Below are 19,244 nucleotides of genomic sequence, written 5' to 3' on the forward strand. Positions count from 1 at the left end.
AGCGATACAATTTTGAATCACTTGATAATATTGTAAAATATAAGGAATGGTAAATTATGTGTTTGGCAATATTGTTTGAAAATAATTTGAAAAACTATTGACTAACTTTAACAAGTGTTAAAGCTTGACATTATGTTTGTACTTTTTTTCTTGATGTTGAAAATTATTCACAATTTTCTAAAACAGTGTATTTGTATTTGATTAATTAGATATTTGTTCTGCGGTGAATCGAAGCATGAGGAGTAAAATATGTACTCGTATACGTGGGTATCTCTTTACAATTATCCGACCTGTTAAATTTGAACCTACTTTCAGTAATAGGCTAATAATAATATGTTGCCCATGAACATATGAATACGATTAATAATAAATAAATGTGTTAATTCATGCATCGTGTTTATCCGACAAGGTCCTGTAATATTAATACCAGCTATAAAATGTAATAGTCCAGCCCTAATTCCAAAATAACCGTGCAACCCCTTAATTGCAATAAATGTTAAAAGCCGCCCATTCCAACCCGGACGATTCTGTACCAATCACATAAAGTGAAAGATAATTGCGACTTTGTTAACCATCCCCGTTTTCTGACAACCACCAAATGTGCCCTTGTTACTTAATGTACACACTGTCCCTGCTAATTACTGGTCTATTTTTGGAAGTGTGATATAGCATCCGATATGGGTAGGGGGTATCGATTGGTCGGTTTCCTTGAAACCTGTGATTGTGTCGATTCCGACGACTAATTACTTCTGGTTGAGTAAAAGACAGGTGTATGAGGTGAAGCGGGGCTGTAATTCCGGATTAGCGGAGCATCGTTTGATTATCATTTGAGCAGCAGCTGTTCGCTTACATTCCAATCTGCTTGGTCGGCTTATGATGAAATAATCCGGTGTGGTGGTCCGCCTGCTTGTTCCGCACGCAATTTTCACTGCTAATGTAAATTTATATCGAAATGAATGTAGTGGCGGCGATGACGGACGTGTGTTCGGCTTCAGACAACCGATATCATAATGTACAGCTTTCAAAAGCTGCATCTGTGACTTACACAGAAAATGTTGCACAGTTTTTTTATTAAAACCATAAATATATTAACTAATCACACGGTATATGTTTCTAAGACAATCATTTTACTGTAAATTATCTAGTTATTTATGGTGGATGCGCCGGGATAGTAATTTAAATAAGTCTGTGAAACGTAGAAATCAAAACAGAAAACGTTGTCGTAAAATAATCTAATTAGATTTAAATTTTTTAACTTTGTTTAATCTATTTTAATGTGAAATAAATTTTCGTTACTTTTTTTTATTTACTAATTTACAAAATAAGTATTTTTACTGTTTGTTTTAAAATAGCATTTAAAAATTAAGTGGTCAACATTTTTAATTGAAAAATGTAAAAATCAACAAATTACCAGGCTCTTATAATGTAAATCATTAATTTGATGGCTGACTTTTTAATTACAAGCTGAATGCCGCTGAGGCTCAATCAAAGTTTTCCTACAAAGTGTTGCAAAAAACAAATTACACTTTAGTTAGTTTTGAAAATACATTGAGTTCAAAGTTATTCTTTTAATCTGAAATATCTTAGAGTTTAGTGGAACTTTTCGTTTAGATTTGTGATCGGAATTCGTTTTTGTTTGAACTCACAACATTTCCTCCCTCTTTTTTGCATAGAAATAACATCGTTTGAATATTCTTTTTAGGAATATTTTCTTGTCGAACGGAGCCTTATCTTTCATACATAATACACGTTAAAATCTTTATTTTGAGTAATAAAACTGTGTTGTAATTTCGAATATTTTTTTTCATTTTGGAGGCACATTAAAAATAATGTCCTGTTAATATTTTTTTCAGGCACAATTATTTTTTTATGTGAATGTTAATGGAAAACACCGGTGATAGCGTATCATCCCGATGATCAATAATGCTTCGGTAATAACAGCACTTCTCTTGTTAATACTCAAGGCTCAAAAACAACTTTTCCATTCGTTAAGTTGGAAGAGTTTCGATTTCAACGTTAATTAACGTAATGTTCTCAACCGTAACCATAACCGTAGAAATTTGAAATGATTTATTGGATATCTGTTACAGCAATGCTAGTTAATAACGCCTCAAATTAAAATATTACGTATTCGATAGTTATTAACAAGCGCCATGAAAACTAGGAGCAGATAAAAATGGCACAGGTCATGGAGACATGAATTTAGCTAAAATGTTTACTTCAGTATTATGCGCAGTATGTAAACAGGAGGGTAACATGTAGTCTGACAAACTCGACGTTCTTCTCTAATTAATTAAATTAGTTCGATGTGTTTGACGGACGAAAGCGTGACTAATTTTAAATTTTATGCGAAACGATTAATTCACCACAATTTTAATAACGCATAAGGTATTCAATAGATAATCAATCTGCAATTTAAGTGAGCCGTCCTAATTCAAGCACCTCAGTGCTGTGGAGAAGTTGCAACTGACGTCTCATCAATTTATCATTTTTGCAGTTAAATTTGGCAATATTTAACCCATTACGTTAGCACAGAGTATTGAAAATCAATAATCACTATCTGAATATCACACTTATTTATTTTATTTGAGTGTCTAATAATACATACTCGTATATACATTCAAAAAAACAGTCTTCAATACTTTAAGTGATACAGGCGGAATTATAAAAAATGCTCTAAGCCACAATTTTATTGTTTTTAAAGATACGACACTTTTTTGACGAAAGTTGAATAATTTATTGTGACCAATTTGCATTGATAAGAATTTATCTCAAAAAATAGATGACAGTAAACTGTGCATTTTTGTTTCAAGAAGTGTATCTTTAAAAATGATGGAGTTATGGCTTGGGGCGTTTTTTATAATCCAGTGTGTATAATTGATCATATTATATTATATAACATATTATGTTATTAGGAGTAAAAGTGACAGTTTATGTGGCGGAACTGAACGTTTATTTTACCGAACGTAGTGGGGCAAATAATTCAGCTGGGCCACATAAACTCATTTTTACTCCGAATAACATACACTATTTTATCTGCAAACGTGTTTAGACCGGGAGTAAAGAGCACACTATAATTAGCAAATAACAAATTAATCACAATGCTTTGCAACTAATGAAATCATAACAACGCTTATAAACAAACATCATGCGTCAGTATCGGAATTTGTATTGAGATTTTCAGTGTTTACTATTTGTATTTAGCTAGTGCAGTTAGTAGTGCAAAATATCGAATACTGATGATCTACAATGTACTTCTTCAGAAATTGCTGAAGCAACGAATGAAACAAGAAAAAAACAACATTGGTAAATGTCATGGTAAAAGTAAAAACGCTTAGACACAAAAATAAGTAAAGGTAAACGTTTGTGGATTAAAGCAAATTACTTTTGTTTAATTTGGAATATGCAGTTTAAAAGAATAACTTTTTTTGCAGATGTGGGATTGATGGGGAATTTTTACATTTCTTTTATAATGGGGTTCCCTACATTCGTACCTATTTTTAGCTTTATGCGAATTATAGTATGATTTTAACTTGCTGCATTCACTTAAAATTAGTTTTAATTCCATCTAAATAATCTTTAATAATTTTTCCTAAAGCAACGTCAAAAAGCTAATTGAAATCAATTATGGAAATAAATTTTCGACACTTTCCTTTTACACTAAGCTAAATAAAATAGTTTGTTCATTTTCTTAAAAAATATTTGAGGTTTTCTTGTAACACGTGTTTTGATAGGCATAAATTAAAACAGACTGCTTACAAAATACATAAACCATTTTCTAGTTCTAATTTAATGAATTATTGACATTAAGACCTTAAAAACGTGTCACCTATTTTTAAAATAACTCTGATATAGTTATTTTAATTAACTCAAAACCACATTACGATTGACATGTTTATTATTTAAATCACAGTGTTGTTTTTCTGTTGGCAGTTAATCAAAACGTTAATAATAAATTTGAACAGATTGTTTTCCTGAAATATTTGGGTATTATATTATAAACAAATGTTACAATTTTTTGCAAACTTTTGTTTTCTGGTACCTAAAGCCAACGTGCAACAGTTTACAAATTAAGCTTAAAATCAATTATAAATACATATTAATTTTTATGCTTATAAATTTAACATTTTATTTATATTTTTTACAAAATGTAGATGATATTTTATATTTTAGTTATACCATTCTTGGCACATCATAAAACTAAATGTGCAGCACATTTTCAAATTAATAATTTAATACGCCAGAGAAATATCTTTCACAGCGAACTTGTTGTCTAGAAATGGGAATTTTAGGTGATGCTGCAGAATACATAATCTGTTATATTTGTACATCTTCATATTTTTATAAATGTAACTTATGGTTTTTATGTTTATAATAACTAAAATTATTATTGTCTAACTACTTTTTTGCCATTGTTTTTTGTCATGTTACAATATAAACGAATTTGCATTTTAGTTATTTAAATTACAAGCGATTTTATCTGAAAATAGCAGATTTGCTACTGGAAAAGCTAATTTTGATAAGACCATCATTATCTCGAGTTTGCTCGCGAATCTCTACCCGAATAAAAATAAATATCGCAAAGAATAGCGACATTTTCCTTTTCGTGACATAATTCGTTTTTAAGAGGATCGATACCAACAGTTGCTCCTAATGTGTTCTGGCAATCCTTTGGTAACGACTTTTAAATTGTTGTCCTGGCTTCGCCTTACGAGGACCATTATGAAGATCTTCGTCCTCGGCTCGTGTATTGTTTAAGGCGCTCGAATATTTGCATGTCGGAAATCATGCGATCTTTATGGGTTTCGTGCCTCCACAAACCAAACAACGCAAGGGGGAAAACGGGATGGGGAACTCACAAGCAACATCTTGTTCGAGATCCAATGGGATTTAACTTCGAGTAAGACGCATTTGCTATTTATATAAAAATATCAGGGATTTTGACCTTTACAGGAAATTAACAGAGTATTTAAGAAAACACAGTGAGTGCTTGAGAAAACATAGATTTGCGGGGGTTCTTATTGGAATTGTTGTTTCGCAAGAAGCGTACACGATGTTTGCAGTCTTTCAAAGAGTTTCCACTTTTTCTGAGGTTAAACAGCCCACGGGCCTTTGGGTTGTGCAAAGTCGAAACATTGTTCAGAATTGCCCAAATAGCTTTGTTTTCTCCCTCCTTTAAATAAGGCAAAGACGAGCACTTTACAAATTGTTCCGAAAAGTTAGCAAAAAAACTTATCAATTATTAAAAGCAAAGACTCCATTTTATGCAAATTACATTTGATTTGGCTGGCAGAATTTTTTGATGCGCGATAATTTAATTAGGTGAAGCCTCGGAGACGCTTTTTATTCACAATATCGGTAAATACATATCTTTCTGGTTTCGTAAATGAGCTCTCGGGGGATTATTGAGTTTTATCGTAAAATTCGTTCTAATTAAAGGATATTTATTATGACGTTTGTGTTGTGCGTTATCATAAGCGTTGCCGTTAGATTTAACGGCCCTTTAATTTATTGAACAATGTCTACTAAATATGAGAAATGAAAAAACGTTTAAACCAACTAAAAATAGGCCATTGTTTGCTTTTGAGTTGAAAGAGAATTTTATATCCTTTTAACCGTCCTCGCAATTTGAGAAAATTGAGATTTTAGTATTTGCAAACTGGGGTGCGCTTTATTGTGCTTTTTAATCACATTTACGCAAAAGTGTGGAGACGATTCAGACTTAACCATTACATCACTTTTTTCTTCATTTGAATTTCAATAATGCATAAGGTATCCGTCATAATTAATCATCGACAGGTTAGCATCTATTTTTATAAATAGCACCGGCTTGATCAATAATTTACATAAAAAAATATACAGTGTTTCAGAACTGGCGCCCCAAAAAAATTGTAAGTAAAATAAGATACAAAGAACATGAAAGAAATGTTTAAAAAATTCCGTTTGTCAAAAAATTTTGACATTTATTTGTTCCCATTTAACATTTTTTATGTCTAGTTAAAGTTACTGATGATCTTGTATATGCATTTTTTATAATTATTTAGTAAAGGTACAAAATTTTTGACAATAAAAGCCACAAATAATGTTACACATAGTTACAATTTAAGGTACAGCTTCCTTGTTCCTTCTTATAACAGCCTGTAGCAAAAAAACTGAGGAATTATTTTTCCAACGGAAATATATAAGGTCAAAGTGCATAATTTAAAATCGCATATTTTCGAAATTTTTGTAGATAGAATAGAGAGAACTTTTTAAACTTTTATCCATGTTTCTGGTATCTTATCATCATTTTTCTCTGAAGCGCTAGTTTTGAAACACTCTGTACATAGACCTCAGATTCAAAAATTACGCTTCACAAAAATACAATTCCGGATATAAATCAATTTTGTTTGTAAATTAAATACGTCAACAATTAACTCGATGTTTATATCTGAAATAACTGAAATAGTATTTGAGGCTGTCAACATCCAATTAACTGTCTGTATAAACTTTGTATTGGTTGCTAAATTGAGCAATGAATTTGATTTGCTTTCGAGTAATACTAAGTAAAGAAGTCAGTAAATTGTATTTTGATTTTTAAATTTGTTTAGGTAAAAAGTAATGTAAAATTACTTATTTCTGCACCTTTTATTTAAGCCGATTTATCAACAAATATGCACACAGGGTGTTCGAAAAAAACGTTGAAAGATTTTTGCAGGTGGTTTCCTAAATCAAAATAGAAAAAAAGGTCCTATGGACGTACATTTGAAAATACTTCCTGAGGAACCTTCCTGAGAACCACCTAAAGATTTTTTTTTATAATTATTTCAGTAACCCGTGGACACACATTTACAAAAGTATGCACCTTGTAAAAGTATTTTTTTGGTGCTGAATCTATTGAAAATATCAATAATTGTTAACTCAGAGGTCAATCTATTTAAGACGTGAAATTTTTTTGTAGAGTTTTTTGATGAACAAAAACACGATTAGCCCGTCACACCAAACTTTTATTTTAATAGCACAACGCGCTTCAACCACAAAGTGGTCATCCTCAGGTGAGAATTTTTGAGGTGAGAGTTTTTTGAGATTGTTTTGGGAGATTTTGATTGGTTAATTTTCCTCAAAAAATGTTTTGTGTTATTTTTGTGTCGCACTTTTTTCGAAAAAAACAAGGTTTTTATACTGTACATCGACCTTCATTTCGGAAAGCAACACACACAGTGAGTTTTTTTTATATATGGTCGAGTTATCGCATTTCCGGAAGTCCATAGGAACTTTTTTTTTCTATACTGATCTAAGGGAGTCACTCCTCAAAATCTTTTAACGTTTTTTTTTCGGACACCTGTATGTCTATAAAGAACTCCAGAACTCGCGCCCTAGAGAAAAATGCCATGTAAGATGAGATATTAAGAACATGGAAAGAATGTTAAAAAAATCTAGTTTAAATCTTGCACTTTGACTCTATTTATTTCTGTTGGAAAAATAATAAGTTTTTTTGGTACAGGCTATTAGAAAAAGAAATAAGGAAGTTGTGTTCTAAATTATTGTATCTCTGTCTATTGTTATTTGTGTCTTGTATTTTTGTACCTTTACTAAAGAATTAAAAAAAAACATATGTATATAAGATCATCAGTATCATTAAATAGACATAAAAAATGTCAAATGTCAAAAAATAAATGTCAAAATTGAAAAGTTAACAAAATTTTGAGATGTATTTTTTGACATTTAACATTTTTTATGTTTATTTAATGATACTGATGATCTTGTACAGAGTGATTCTTAAATAGACCGACAAAATTTTATCACAGCTTCCCAAGGATACATGGAGACAAACTGTACCCCGTATACGTTTATACCTTTTAGGGGCAAAACCCGTGCCACTTACGGCGTTTATGAATTGTTGCAATGATCAAGTACATTTTAATCAAATTAACACCATGGTTTCCAGAATACATCAGTGGCGTACGCTTTACCTCGAAAATAACTTTAATAAATTTTATTTGGAGAACGGTTAAACAAAGAATTTTTTAAATATTTTTTCCAGCATGTTCTCATTTGATACTACCAAGGATAAAATTTTGTCGGTCTATTTAAGAATCACCCTGTATAGAAGTTTTTTTATAATTATTAAGTAAATGTACAAAAAATTTGCCTATAAAAGCCACAATAACATTAAAAAAAGAGTTACACTTTAGGGCCTAATAGCCTATAGAAAAAAACTTGAAAATTTTTCTTTCTAACAGAAATAAATAGTCAAAGTGCAAAATTTAAACTCTCATAACTTTTTATAGACAGCATTTTTTAACATTTCTTCCATGTTCCTGGTATTACCCTACATGGTATTTTTCTCTAGGGCGCGAGTTCTGGCTCACCTGTATATAATATTGAATTTTTCGTCTAATGTACGGTGGTCTTTATTTTTAATTTAAAAGTAATTCAATATTAGATATTAAGTATTTGTTTTTACGTAATTGCAAACACTGAATGTTTTTAAAATCTTGTGGACGTATCAAGCAATATCTAAATATATCTTATTCTCGTGTTGTGAATATTTGTTTACTGACGTCTCATTAGGATTTCTTTATAAACACCGTTAAATCTAGTGAATTAATCACATTCAATTAGATGTAACTTTAGAACGTAAACAATATCAAAACATCACTAACAATGATCCAAACATTATAATTACTACGATGATATAAGGAAATAACAATATTTGTACATTTAAATTATATTTTTGATCATACTTTTTTCGGTTAATGAGATCTAATTGCTTTGATTTCTTATTGGTTTTCTATTAAATAAGTAAGTATTGTTCAATGCAATTTTTGTTAAGTTGTTTTTATATCTAGTAGCTTATGAAAAATTAATATTCGGGAAAGTTTTCTAAAATTGGCTTTGTTTTTTATATCTTATAAGAAGCAAATTAACAGAATTACGGGTTGTCTCACATTTTCGCTGTAAAGTTAAAAATGTAAAATTTCGCCCCATTAAAAGCAGCGATCCGTAATTTGAAATATGTCAAATAAATGTGTCAAGTAAAATTTTGCAAACTTTCCCGTTGATTTATTTTTGCGAGCTTCGAGTTTGCGAGTTTTTCTCAAACAGTCCTTTGCCTAAGTTTGCACAATTTTTCATGAGCCGCTTATTAATCTCTAGTTTATTCGAATAATTAGAAAGCGCCGTTTTCTTTAAAGAAAAAAAAAACCTAATTGAACATAGTGTTTACTTGAAATTTAAATTATTTAAACACTCCAAGTGTACGAAGATCAAGCGACACACAAACATAGTCAGAGTGGCTGACAAACATTAAAAAGTGAGCGCCAATTGTTGTAATTAAATATTTGGTCACCTCGGGTTTTTGGCTCTTCTTTTTATTTCAGGGTGGTTGAGGAGAATCCGCTTCTTTGCGTTCGCTGTTTCAAATAAATTACTTCGCGGTAATATTTACCGAAAGATTTTTTTAAGTGAGTGGGTAATTAACAGCAGATGTTAAGTCGCACAAACAAATGAATAACTTAGGTGTACTCAAATTAGCTATTAATGGCTATTTTCAAACAATCGCGTTTATCATCATCATTATCATGGAGCGAGGTTACCCACTCAATTAATGACAACTATACGTCATGGTAGATATAGATAAATTTAGAACTATTGTCCGAAAACGTTAGTTGGAATTAGAGTGCCCATAACACTAATAGTTGTTTCAGTATCGAACTAGTTCGTAATTACCAGAATCTAAAGCTCCATGTAATTATACAAAAACTGACACTTGATTTGTACGTGTTCAAGAAATTATTTTTCCAATTCAAAAGTAACAAACTAGTGTTTTCGCTGCATTTTTTTATTTCATAATTATTTGTTTTTTTTTTCTAATGTTTTTGTGTTCATAGTAAAAACTACGCAATTCTTAAGCAATTTAATAATTTATAAATAATATAATAAAATTTATAATAAATAAATAACGTGAAAAAAGTAAATTTAGTATAAAAAAAAACGAAAAAGTTATGAATCATTAAATTATACCAAGAATTTGTAAAATCATATTTAAATTAAATCTTTCAAATATTTGAACAGTATTTTAATTTACAAAAAAAGGTGTTTACGGTCTTGGAGTTGAAAATTGACCTAGTAATAGAAGAAAACAGAAAGATTGTAACCGAGAAAAAAACTCACACATTTGTTATTATTAAAAATGTTTTTGAACACCAAAATATTGGTACACAATTTGAGGATCACTGAAATTATTTCCTTGTTCAGATAAAATTGTATTGTTGCAACAAATAAAAAAATCGTATCCATGACAATGAAAGAGAAAAATCACTTCATAGTTTTGCTCTTGGTTATTAGTTTTTGTCAAAATTCGAAGATCTTCTAGTTAATCTCTTCCAGCGAAATGGTTTCCAATAGGTTTGATTCGTTTTTCTTATTTTTTTCCAAATTTATGAACATGGATGGCAAAAAACTTTAAAATGATAAATTGGTTGTCGTGATTATAATTTACAGTGAAACATAAGGTAATGACTAATGATACTAATGGTGATTGTTGCAGCTGAAGCAGCAGTTCTCAAACAAATAATATAAAATGAAAAATTTCCTTTCACAACGCGAATTTGTAGCTTCTTAGTTTTCTTCTACCGTGAATATTCATCTCATTTAAATTTCAACTTCAAGGCCGTAAACACCCTGTATAATAAGAATATTTTTTTACAATGTAGTTGATTCAGCATTCTTCTAATTGTGCGTAAAATTCTGTAAATATTGATAATGATAAGCTTTTATTAAACTGAATATGGATGGAACAAAACTTGAAAACAGTTCCTTTAATTTTTTTGTAGGTACAGTAGATTATATTTTCCAACCCTTGAATCATAAAGCCAAAGCCGCGCCCTTTTAATAGCAAGTGGCAAATTATACGCATAGTGGAAGTAAACAGCCCTCAATTCTCCTCGCAACCAGACCTAATCAAATTTTTATTTTGACCAAACATACAATTACGAGCTGTGCGATAGAATTCAAATAATGATAGATATAGTTTTCCCTATGGTATTATTTATAATTTGTAAATTGATTTCGTTCGTATAATTCGGGGGTCAGCTGGGATTTTTATTTTGGTATGTTTTATTCGTGTTCGCGACCCTCTCTCGTGACTGCCGGTCGGAAAGTGTTGTTTTAGGTGAGGGAATGGCTGTGTAACACGGCATGATTCATGTTATCGTGTCTGCGATACTTGCGGCCGGCCAGATGTTACAAGGTAATAACATTGGCAGAATAGTGACTTTTGGATTTTAATATACAACCGATCACACGCCCACAGTCGGTTATATATTGAGCTATATATTTGATATTTCCGGAGAAATTGACGTATACTCGCACACGTTTTGTATTTTTAATATTAAACTTTTCATCGGATGAAATACTCGAGGGGTGTTTGGCACGGAGCTCATTTGAAAAGGAACGTCAAACGGTAGAATGCGTTAAAAACGAGATTCAACCAATAAAATCTTCAAAAAAGAAGAACCGATTTGTGCTTCATTAGACATGAAACTTACTGCCGAATTTATGGGCACGATTTCGTCCAAATGCACAACGAATGCAAAGAATGTGCCGTGAAAACACAGTTTATGCAAATTACCAAACGAATCATAAAAATATAAAACACAACATGAAAAAGGCATAATTTAGTACGTAATTTCTTGCATCGCATAGTGTATACATATTTATACAAAGAATTTCTACATATCCCTAGCTTGAACTGTTTTAAAATAATAATCTTATGATAAAATGCATTTTACCGCGTTTCCATACCACAATATGTATGTGCATTTTGTGAACATTTTATTGCCCTATTCCTGCTTCCCGGTCCAATTTCTCGTATTGTAAAGTTATTCAAATGCAATGCAAATCTGAACGTACATTTTGTATACAGGGTGTTGCGTTTTTATTGTTACATATTTAAACAGGTGATAGAATATTCAATTTTAAGACAAACGTTTCCTATGAACATGTATCAAAAAATGTTACGTAAGCGAGCTTAACCCACTATTGCAGAATATATAAAATTACAAAAGGTGGTACAGCTGATAACACCTGAACAAATTTAAAGATCAGTTGTCAAAATTTTTAATCACGGGCGTCTTAAACGGCGAAACAAATTTAATTTTTAATTTTTATCCTCTTTATGGTCTGTAAGACAAATTGTAAACTGATTTTACTTTTACCTGCTTAAATTTGTAACAATAAAAACGATACACCCTGTATATGTATAACTGATTATCGCAAATGGATATTATTATTAAATAAACACAAGTTAATTTGGAATGCTCAAACATTCATGAACATAAATAATAAATTTTGTATATTTATTGGTAATAAATAACACAAATGAATATTTCTATATCAATTTGTTTTATTTTGATTGATATTAGTTAGAAAACATGTTTTTTAGATAAAATATTTTCTTATTACTAAAAACCAAATTTAACAAAATAGGTACAACTTAGTTTTTGAAATTATAAATATGATATTAAAAATTATTTACGCAGGTAATTTTTTAGATGTATTAGTACCTACTAAAAATAAAAAATATGTGGTAATAAATTTTTGTTTTCATTTTTAACACGGACTAATTTTGGCACTAAAAGAAACTACTATTTATAAAAAAATTATCTAAAAAAAGGTATTACATTTAATTTATACATGTCTATTATTATCTATTGTCTATAATGTAAATGTTAGAATAAAAAAAATATTTTTATTTTATTTTATTTGAAAGTTTCAATTCAAGATGGACTTACCATGTTAGTAGAAAAATATTTTAATTAGCAGTATACTTCAAAATGTTCAAAGGTATATGAAAAACAAGGATAAGCAGCGAAAACCTTCTTTGCTTATTCCTCTTAAATTAAATTAAATTAAGTTAAAGAAACAACAAAAAAGTTTACAGTCAAAGCTTTTCACTTTTGAAAGGCGTTTTTTAATATTGTTATAGCGACTCTGAAATCAAAAACAACTTGCAAATGATTACAAATATTGCTTTTTTTTCAGAACAAAATACGCGTGGGTGAAGATTGTACTAAATAAGGTTGTTGAAAAAAGGGTTTTTATAGAAAGTACACTCACACTTTATCGAAATTTAAACTTACTTTTTAGAACATAAAACATTTTACGGTATTAACTTTAATTATTCTTAAAATAATTACGTACATCCAAATAATAAGCGAGTGTTCAAGTTACCAAAAATTTCTCAAATTAATAAAGTAAATGCTTAAAGTAAATTAATAAATCAGAAAAAGATTTTTCGCACAAATACATCATTATTACCATTTTAAAAGTTACTTTTTTGTAATTGGTTTAGTCAGAGCTTGTGTAGAAAATAAGTAAAAACACTTTTTGCATTAAAACAGTTTATGCTATTTACACTTGAGTGCAAAACAAACGCAAATTGATTTTTTTATAATGTAATTTGGCCTCTATATAAGTGCCAGTTTTTTGACGTTGTCCTTGTCACAATTCACAATTTCATAATAATTGTCAGGCAGCTTCCAAACTTCTATAGTAAAAATCAGGAGGGTAGACCGGTGCGTCATCAATTTCATTTTTTCATTACCAACTTAAAAGTGAAATAAAAAATTCTATCACAATGTAAACTGAAACAATTAAAGGGTCTCTAAGGATAGTACCTTTGAACATTAATTTACATATGTACTTCAACTACACCACGTAAATGTCATGTTCGAGTGAATTTGTCAATTTAACATTGACAGTAAAATTATTGTCGTCGTTGAAAGTCTTTTTGGTATAATTTGCAAGTATTTTTCGTTTATTGGTTGATTTCTTGCTTTTGTTCTGCGTCTCATTGGTTTCTTTTAATAATTCCTTACGATTAAGTAACTTCCATGAAATCAGGCATAAATACACTTGTGTTAGTGTAAAAAATTGAAATAATGAGGGGTCACCGATAAAAATTAGCCCCATCAAAGCTTTTTTATTGTTTATTGTTTGTTTTCGAAGGATGTAAGATGTAACTTTGTTTTGTAGACGTCTTGAATTTCAACTTTTTCTTTTTTCTTTGCATAAGATCGTCTATAGTTTTAAACCCTTAAAAAAACTCTATGTAAGAAATTACTTGACCACGCTCCTTATTATGTTTATGATGATTCCTATTTATGAAATACCGATTTTGCATCCGTTTTCTTCTCAACTTACCCACTATTCTTTAGAAAATCGGTTTTATACTGATGTATACCAAAAATTCCGAGTTTTAGATACAACATCCAAAAACATTGGAAACACTGCATGTAGAACGTCATTTCCAATCTATTACATTAAATTTTAAATGCCTTTGCAAAAAATCGTACAAAGCAACACTTTCTTCCATAAACAACTTCTAAGTCGTAGATATTGAACCTAACGTCAAAAAATTGACGTTTTGTCATCGCGATGTAAACGTGGTGAGGAGAAACGTCAGATGACGCACCGGTCAACCCCCGTGATTTTTCCCATATCAAGTTTTTCAATGTTTTTCCATTTTGTTTTTAGACACTGCACTGCCACGACCATCCAATGCGATATTTCTTTTAATAGTTTTCTAACTTTTTTGGAACAACCTTTTCCACACTATGTAAATCTCTGAAAATTTTGATGATTTTGTTTTTGACAGTTTGCGTTTTTTTTTGCACTCAAATGTATTACAAAATTTAATTATATAAAGTGATGTGAGCTTTATAAGCTCATACAATATTCTAATACGAATGTGGACACAATAATGGCTTTTAAAATGGACGTGTACGTTCATTATCTTTATCACTTATCAGTGATTCTGTGTGCAAAACTAACAAATACTCCTACAGTCTTTTGATGTTGAAATACCTTAACTTTGCAAAGTTTGATTCCATGAAATACGCTTTTCGCGTAAAGTCTGAAATTGTTTAATGTTGTCATTAATAATTTAGAGTATTTTTCTCCAAAACACATGGCATCGACTCTCCTCCTTATTAAATGAGCGTGTTTTTGAAGGATGAATTCGAATCGAAATGGTCGTTAGGTTGGGATATTTAACAATTAAATGATAATTTAATTCATTGTTAAGTCGGCGTGAAGAACAACAAAACAACGGTTGTGGGAAATGATAACATAAATCAGCATAACGTCAACGTAAGAAAGGGCTGCTAGTAAGTACCTCTAATTCAGATTTTTATCCGACTGTACGTTATCTTTATTAAGAGGGTGAGATACGCCTACGTCTTGTTTTAGAAGGGGTTGTTACGCTATTAAGTTCATATTAAAGTCGCTACGAATCAGATGTTGTTTCAACAGAGTTTGCAAATGGAATAATTAAATGATTATTAATAAATTCATTGGAGAGAACACAGATTTTAGAATGAAATGCTCTGTTTATTTTATCCGACTCTGAATCGATTGCAAGTACTTTTATCTTGACATGTTTATTAATTATTAGGTACGAGGTGTGTATATCACGGAAGAATAAACTAATTATGCTGTTTCTATTTATTTTTAGACACAAATAAAACAACAAAAGCACACGAGTATAATTGTTTCGGTTTTGAAGGTGAAACTATATTGCATAATGACAGGTTAGATGCTAATTAATGTTTTTTAACTTGTTGTAGAGTTTTGTTTGTGTTCTACTTTATTCTAACTTACATTGTTATCGAATTTGATTCCATATCGAATAAAAAGTAATTTGAAATACTTTGTCTTGTTCTGCTCATTACGTATTATTAAAGGAAGATTTAAATTAACTTTTCTCCCGGTTCGGTAAAGTTATTAATAAATACATCAGATATTTCGATCGTTGAGTACGAAAATGAAACTTTTTCTTCTTTTGAGTTTATTGTTAATACATAAAAAAAGTTATTGAAAAATGTTGTAACTACTTTAAAAGTGATGAATCCTTTTACTTATTTTTTTGTTTAAATTACAATCTAAGATTTGAATCTGGTTTGTACGGCTGTCACACAATAAAAAATTAATTCTCTCTCCTATATTCTATTTATTATGTGACAAGAAAAAAATGTCAGTGTTTTTTGTTTCTGTTGGAGCCACCATCGTTTGCTTCTAATACAGCAAACAACGCTCAACACGCAATTCATTTTAAGTGATAATAGTAGCAACAGGAGGTAAATTAAGATTTGCAAATAACCGTAGCTATTGTTTAGTGAAAATTTCAAGTGTTGGGTTAAGTTAAAACGATTCGATTTATGTTTGTTTAATCAAAATTGTACATATTTTTTGCCGAACAGGCGGGGTGCCATCTTCCAGCTTTTGTTGACGTAATTTTAAATCCACTGAAGCTTCAAGTGAATTTTTTGCGCTGTTATAATTATCATATTTTACGTTTTTTTTTCGGGGTTTAGCCAAAATGGGTTTAAATTCATTTTTATTTGTAATGAAATTAAAACTAATTCGAGTATGCTTTACATTTGTTTGAGCAGATTAATGTATTGCAAAACTCATTTTGTTGTTGATTCAGTGAGCCGCTGATATAATTTTAATGAAAAAATTAATTGTCTGAATTTAAATGCAGATTTTTGACCGATCGAAAATTGTTTTTTAGGTGTGTATGATTATTTTGCTGGATGTTAAATTTCAGCATATTTAATAAAGTGTATTTTCCAATAACGATTGCTACAGCTTGAGTAAATAAAACGTTACAAATTGAAATAATTGTTTTAAAGCATTTAGACTAAAGTAAACAATATTTTGTTAATATGTTTATCTTTCCGTAACAGACATTTGTCAAAAATGTGATACATTTGGTAATATGATTTATAAATAGTCGATTCGAAAGTAATTAAACTGTAAATCATGAACGAAGTTTATATAGAAGTGCGATAAATAAATATTTATTGTTGTGATATATCTAGTGAGTGACATCTACTCACTAATTGTAACAATTTTAACTTAAAACATCAGAGTTTTACACAAGTTGTTTTTGTGATGATGACTTATATTAATACTCGTAATCGCTAAGTGTCCATTCGTAAGACCAACCTGCTTCTTCTTCGTCGGGCACCAACGTTTGACAAGTCACACAGCAGCAAAGCGCCCCGAAAACGAGGACCCAACGCATTTTCACCTCACAGTTGCACAGAATCGCGCACAGAATCGTCCTGAGTCAAGTTTTATCAAATTGTTAATTATATCATTGACGGAACGTAACCCGAGTTCGCGTCAAAGTGACGCGAAAAAACCACCCCTGCTCAACACCGAAACGTTACTGACGCCAGGCATTCTATGAGTTAAGGGAGGAAACCCCGACCGGAAAATTCCGGACGTCGGCGACCGGAGCCGACAGCGGTACGATCTCACCTGGGAACTACTTTAATCATCAATTTCAACAGAGCGGGTGTTAGTGCAAAACCTTGAACATCACCAACTTAAACAGCCATGAACATACGGAGCGTCGCGCGGTTGATCATAATTAATCATCCGGCGTATTGTTAAAAATTATTTTCCGGGTCTTTTTATTCCGGGCTGTTAAGTTGCCATTGAACCAATCGGAAGATGCATTTGTCTGGCCGAAATCGTTTGTTTTTATTTATTCATGGCGGTTTTTCTGTTCCAACACAACTTTTACGGAAACAATATCTGGATGACCTCAGAATTTTGTAATTTCAGTAATTATTGTAATTATTATAAAATAAATATTTTAAATCCTTGTTCTGATTGCTGAATTTCGATGGCTGGAATTACCCGAAATAAACTCTAATTTTACTATAAATATTTAAATACAAAGGTTAATTAATAATTCAATGTGAATATTTAATAACTACGCCTACATTGCTACGTAGTATGTTACATTTATTGAGAACATTCTACACATTTTTTACTCTTATTTTGTTTAACTAGAAACATCATACATATGAATTAACACATCAAATAAAATAATAACCATTTATAAATTATNATAAAATAAGTAAAGAAGTTGTCTTTATTTCGTTCAGTAGATGTCTTTTTACGTTTTAGGGGAAGTAAAAGTTTATTTTTTAATCACTATTTACTTTCAATAATTTTAACAAATCTAAAACCGAAAGAAATTTAAAATACAAAAACTTGAGCTAATTAAGTAGATACTTAACAACCACAATCATGGAGAATCCGGTATTAAAACGCAATTTGTTTTCAACGTCGTCTGCTAGAAGTTAATATTTGACAATATGTAAAGTCAATTAACTAATTAAAAATATTATTTATTTACAATTATGATAGTAGGAGTAAAAATCCAAATCTTTTTTTGGGTAAGAAAATATGTTAGTGATGCATCCTTTGGTTGGGAATTAATTTATATAGAATTACCAAAGTTACCAGCCCATCAAATATCGAGCGATCAAGATAAATTGTAATCGAGTCACCTTTGCATCCGAGAACGTATGTCTAACTGCACGTGAAACGTCAAATAAAATGACAAGTCAAAAGGTAAAACGGCAAAATGGGCTGGAATTAGTCGCTGACGTATAATAATACGAGTAGGACCGCTTTTTTTTGAAGGTAAATTATAAATTTAGTTATTATAATCATCACCTTTTTGATCATGCCATTTTATAGACATCCAAGGTTGACTCAATTACAAATTATCTTGATCGCTCGATATAAAAACACAGTTTGTAAAAACTACGTCAATATATCAACTTTGACAAAAATACAGATATTATATTATTTAAACAAAATGTGAATAAAACAGCATACGAACCTCGGACTTATGTCTGAGCCCTTGAGGTAATGACATATGTATTTCCCACTGAGTTATAGTATACTATTATGTAGAGAAATTTGTTTAATTGGTAACTTAATTAGCGGTTCTACCATTGTTTTCAGAAAGTTACAAAGCTTTAGAATACAACTACATGTAATACAGAGTATTTAAGTAGAGAACATAAAAATCGCTTAATTTATAAATTTAAGATCGTTGGGTCTACGCTAGTCTACGCCCAACGCTACAGAAGACAGGCTTACGTAATTTGTAGCTTGTATTGATTATCTAATATTTAGTTATAGTAGGGTCACTGGAATATTGCATTCGTTCTGCTCACAGAATTTCAAAATTAAAATTAAACTCAATTTACAAAGTTAATGTTTTAGGCAATAATAGGGTCAGCTTCAAAAGTTAAGATTCAATCTAACTAGTTTGATAACAATTGATTAAATTAAGACAACAACGTAACTGGGGCGGATATATATATATATATATATATATATTATATATTCAATGTATTAATAATATCTATTAGAGTTTAATAAAT

General features: G+C 30.3%; 1 protein-coding gene across 3 annotated transcripts in view; it reads right to left on the reverse strand.

Moving 5' to 3' along the window:
• Positions 1-17,294, reverse strand: part of LOC123010822 (hemicentin-2) — a 128,234-nt gene extending 110,940 nt beyond the window's left edge. For 2 of the 3 annotated variants that reach the window (XM_044407964.1, XM_044407966.1), the window contains exon 1: positions 16,996-17,294. In XM_044407964.1, the coding sequence (XP_044263899.1) occupies positions 16,996-17,074 (79 nt within the window). In that variant the 5' untranslated portion in view covers positions 17,075-17,294. The remainder of the gene's footprint in view (positions 1-16,995) is intronic. The other variant, XM_044407965.1, reaches the window with a different exon arrangement.
• Positions 17,295-19,244: the final 1,950 nt, after the last annotated feature.

The sequence above is a fragment of the Tribolium madens genome, unplaced genomic scaffold (assembly GCF_015345945.1).
Source record: "Tribolium madens isolate multiple individuals breed KSU strain unplaced genomic scaffold, Tmad_KSU_1.1 Scaffold_91;HRSCAF=231;Tcas5.2_LG7, whole genome shotgun sequence".
Classification (NCBI taxonomy): Eukaryota; Metazoa; Arthropoda; class Insecta; order Coleoptera; family Tenebrionidae; genus Tribolium; species Tribolium madens.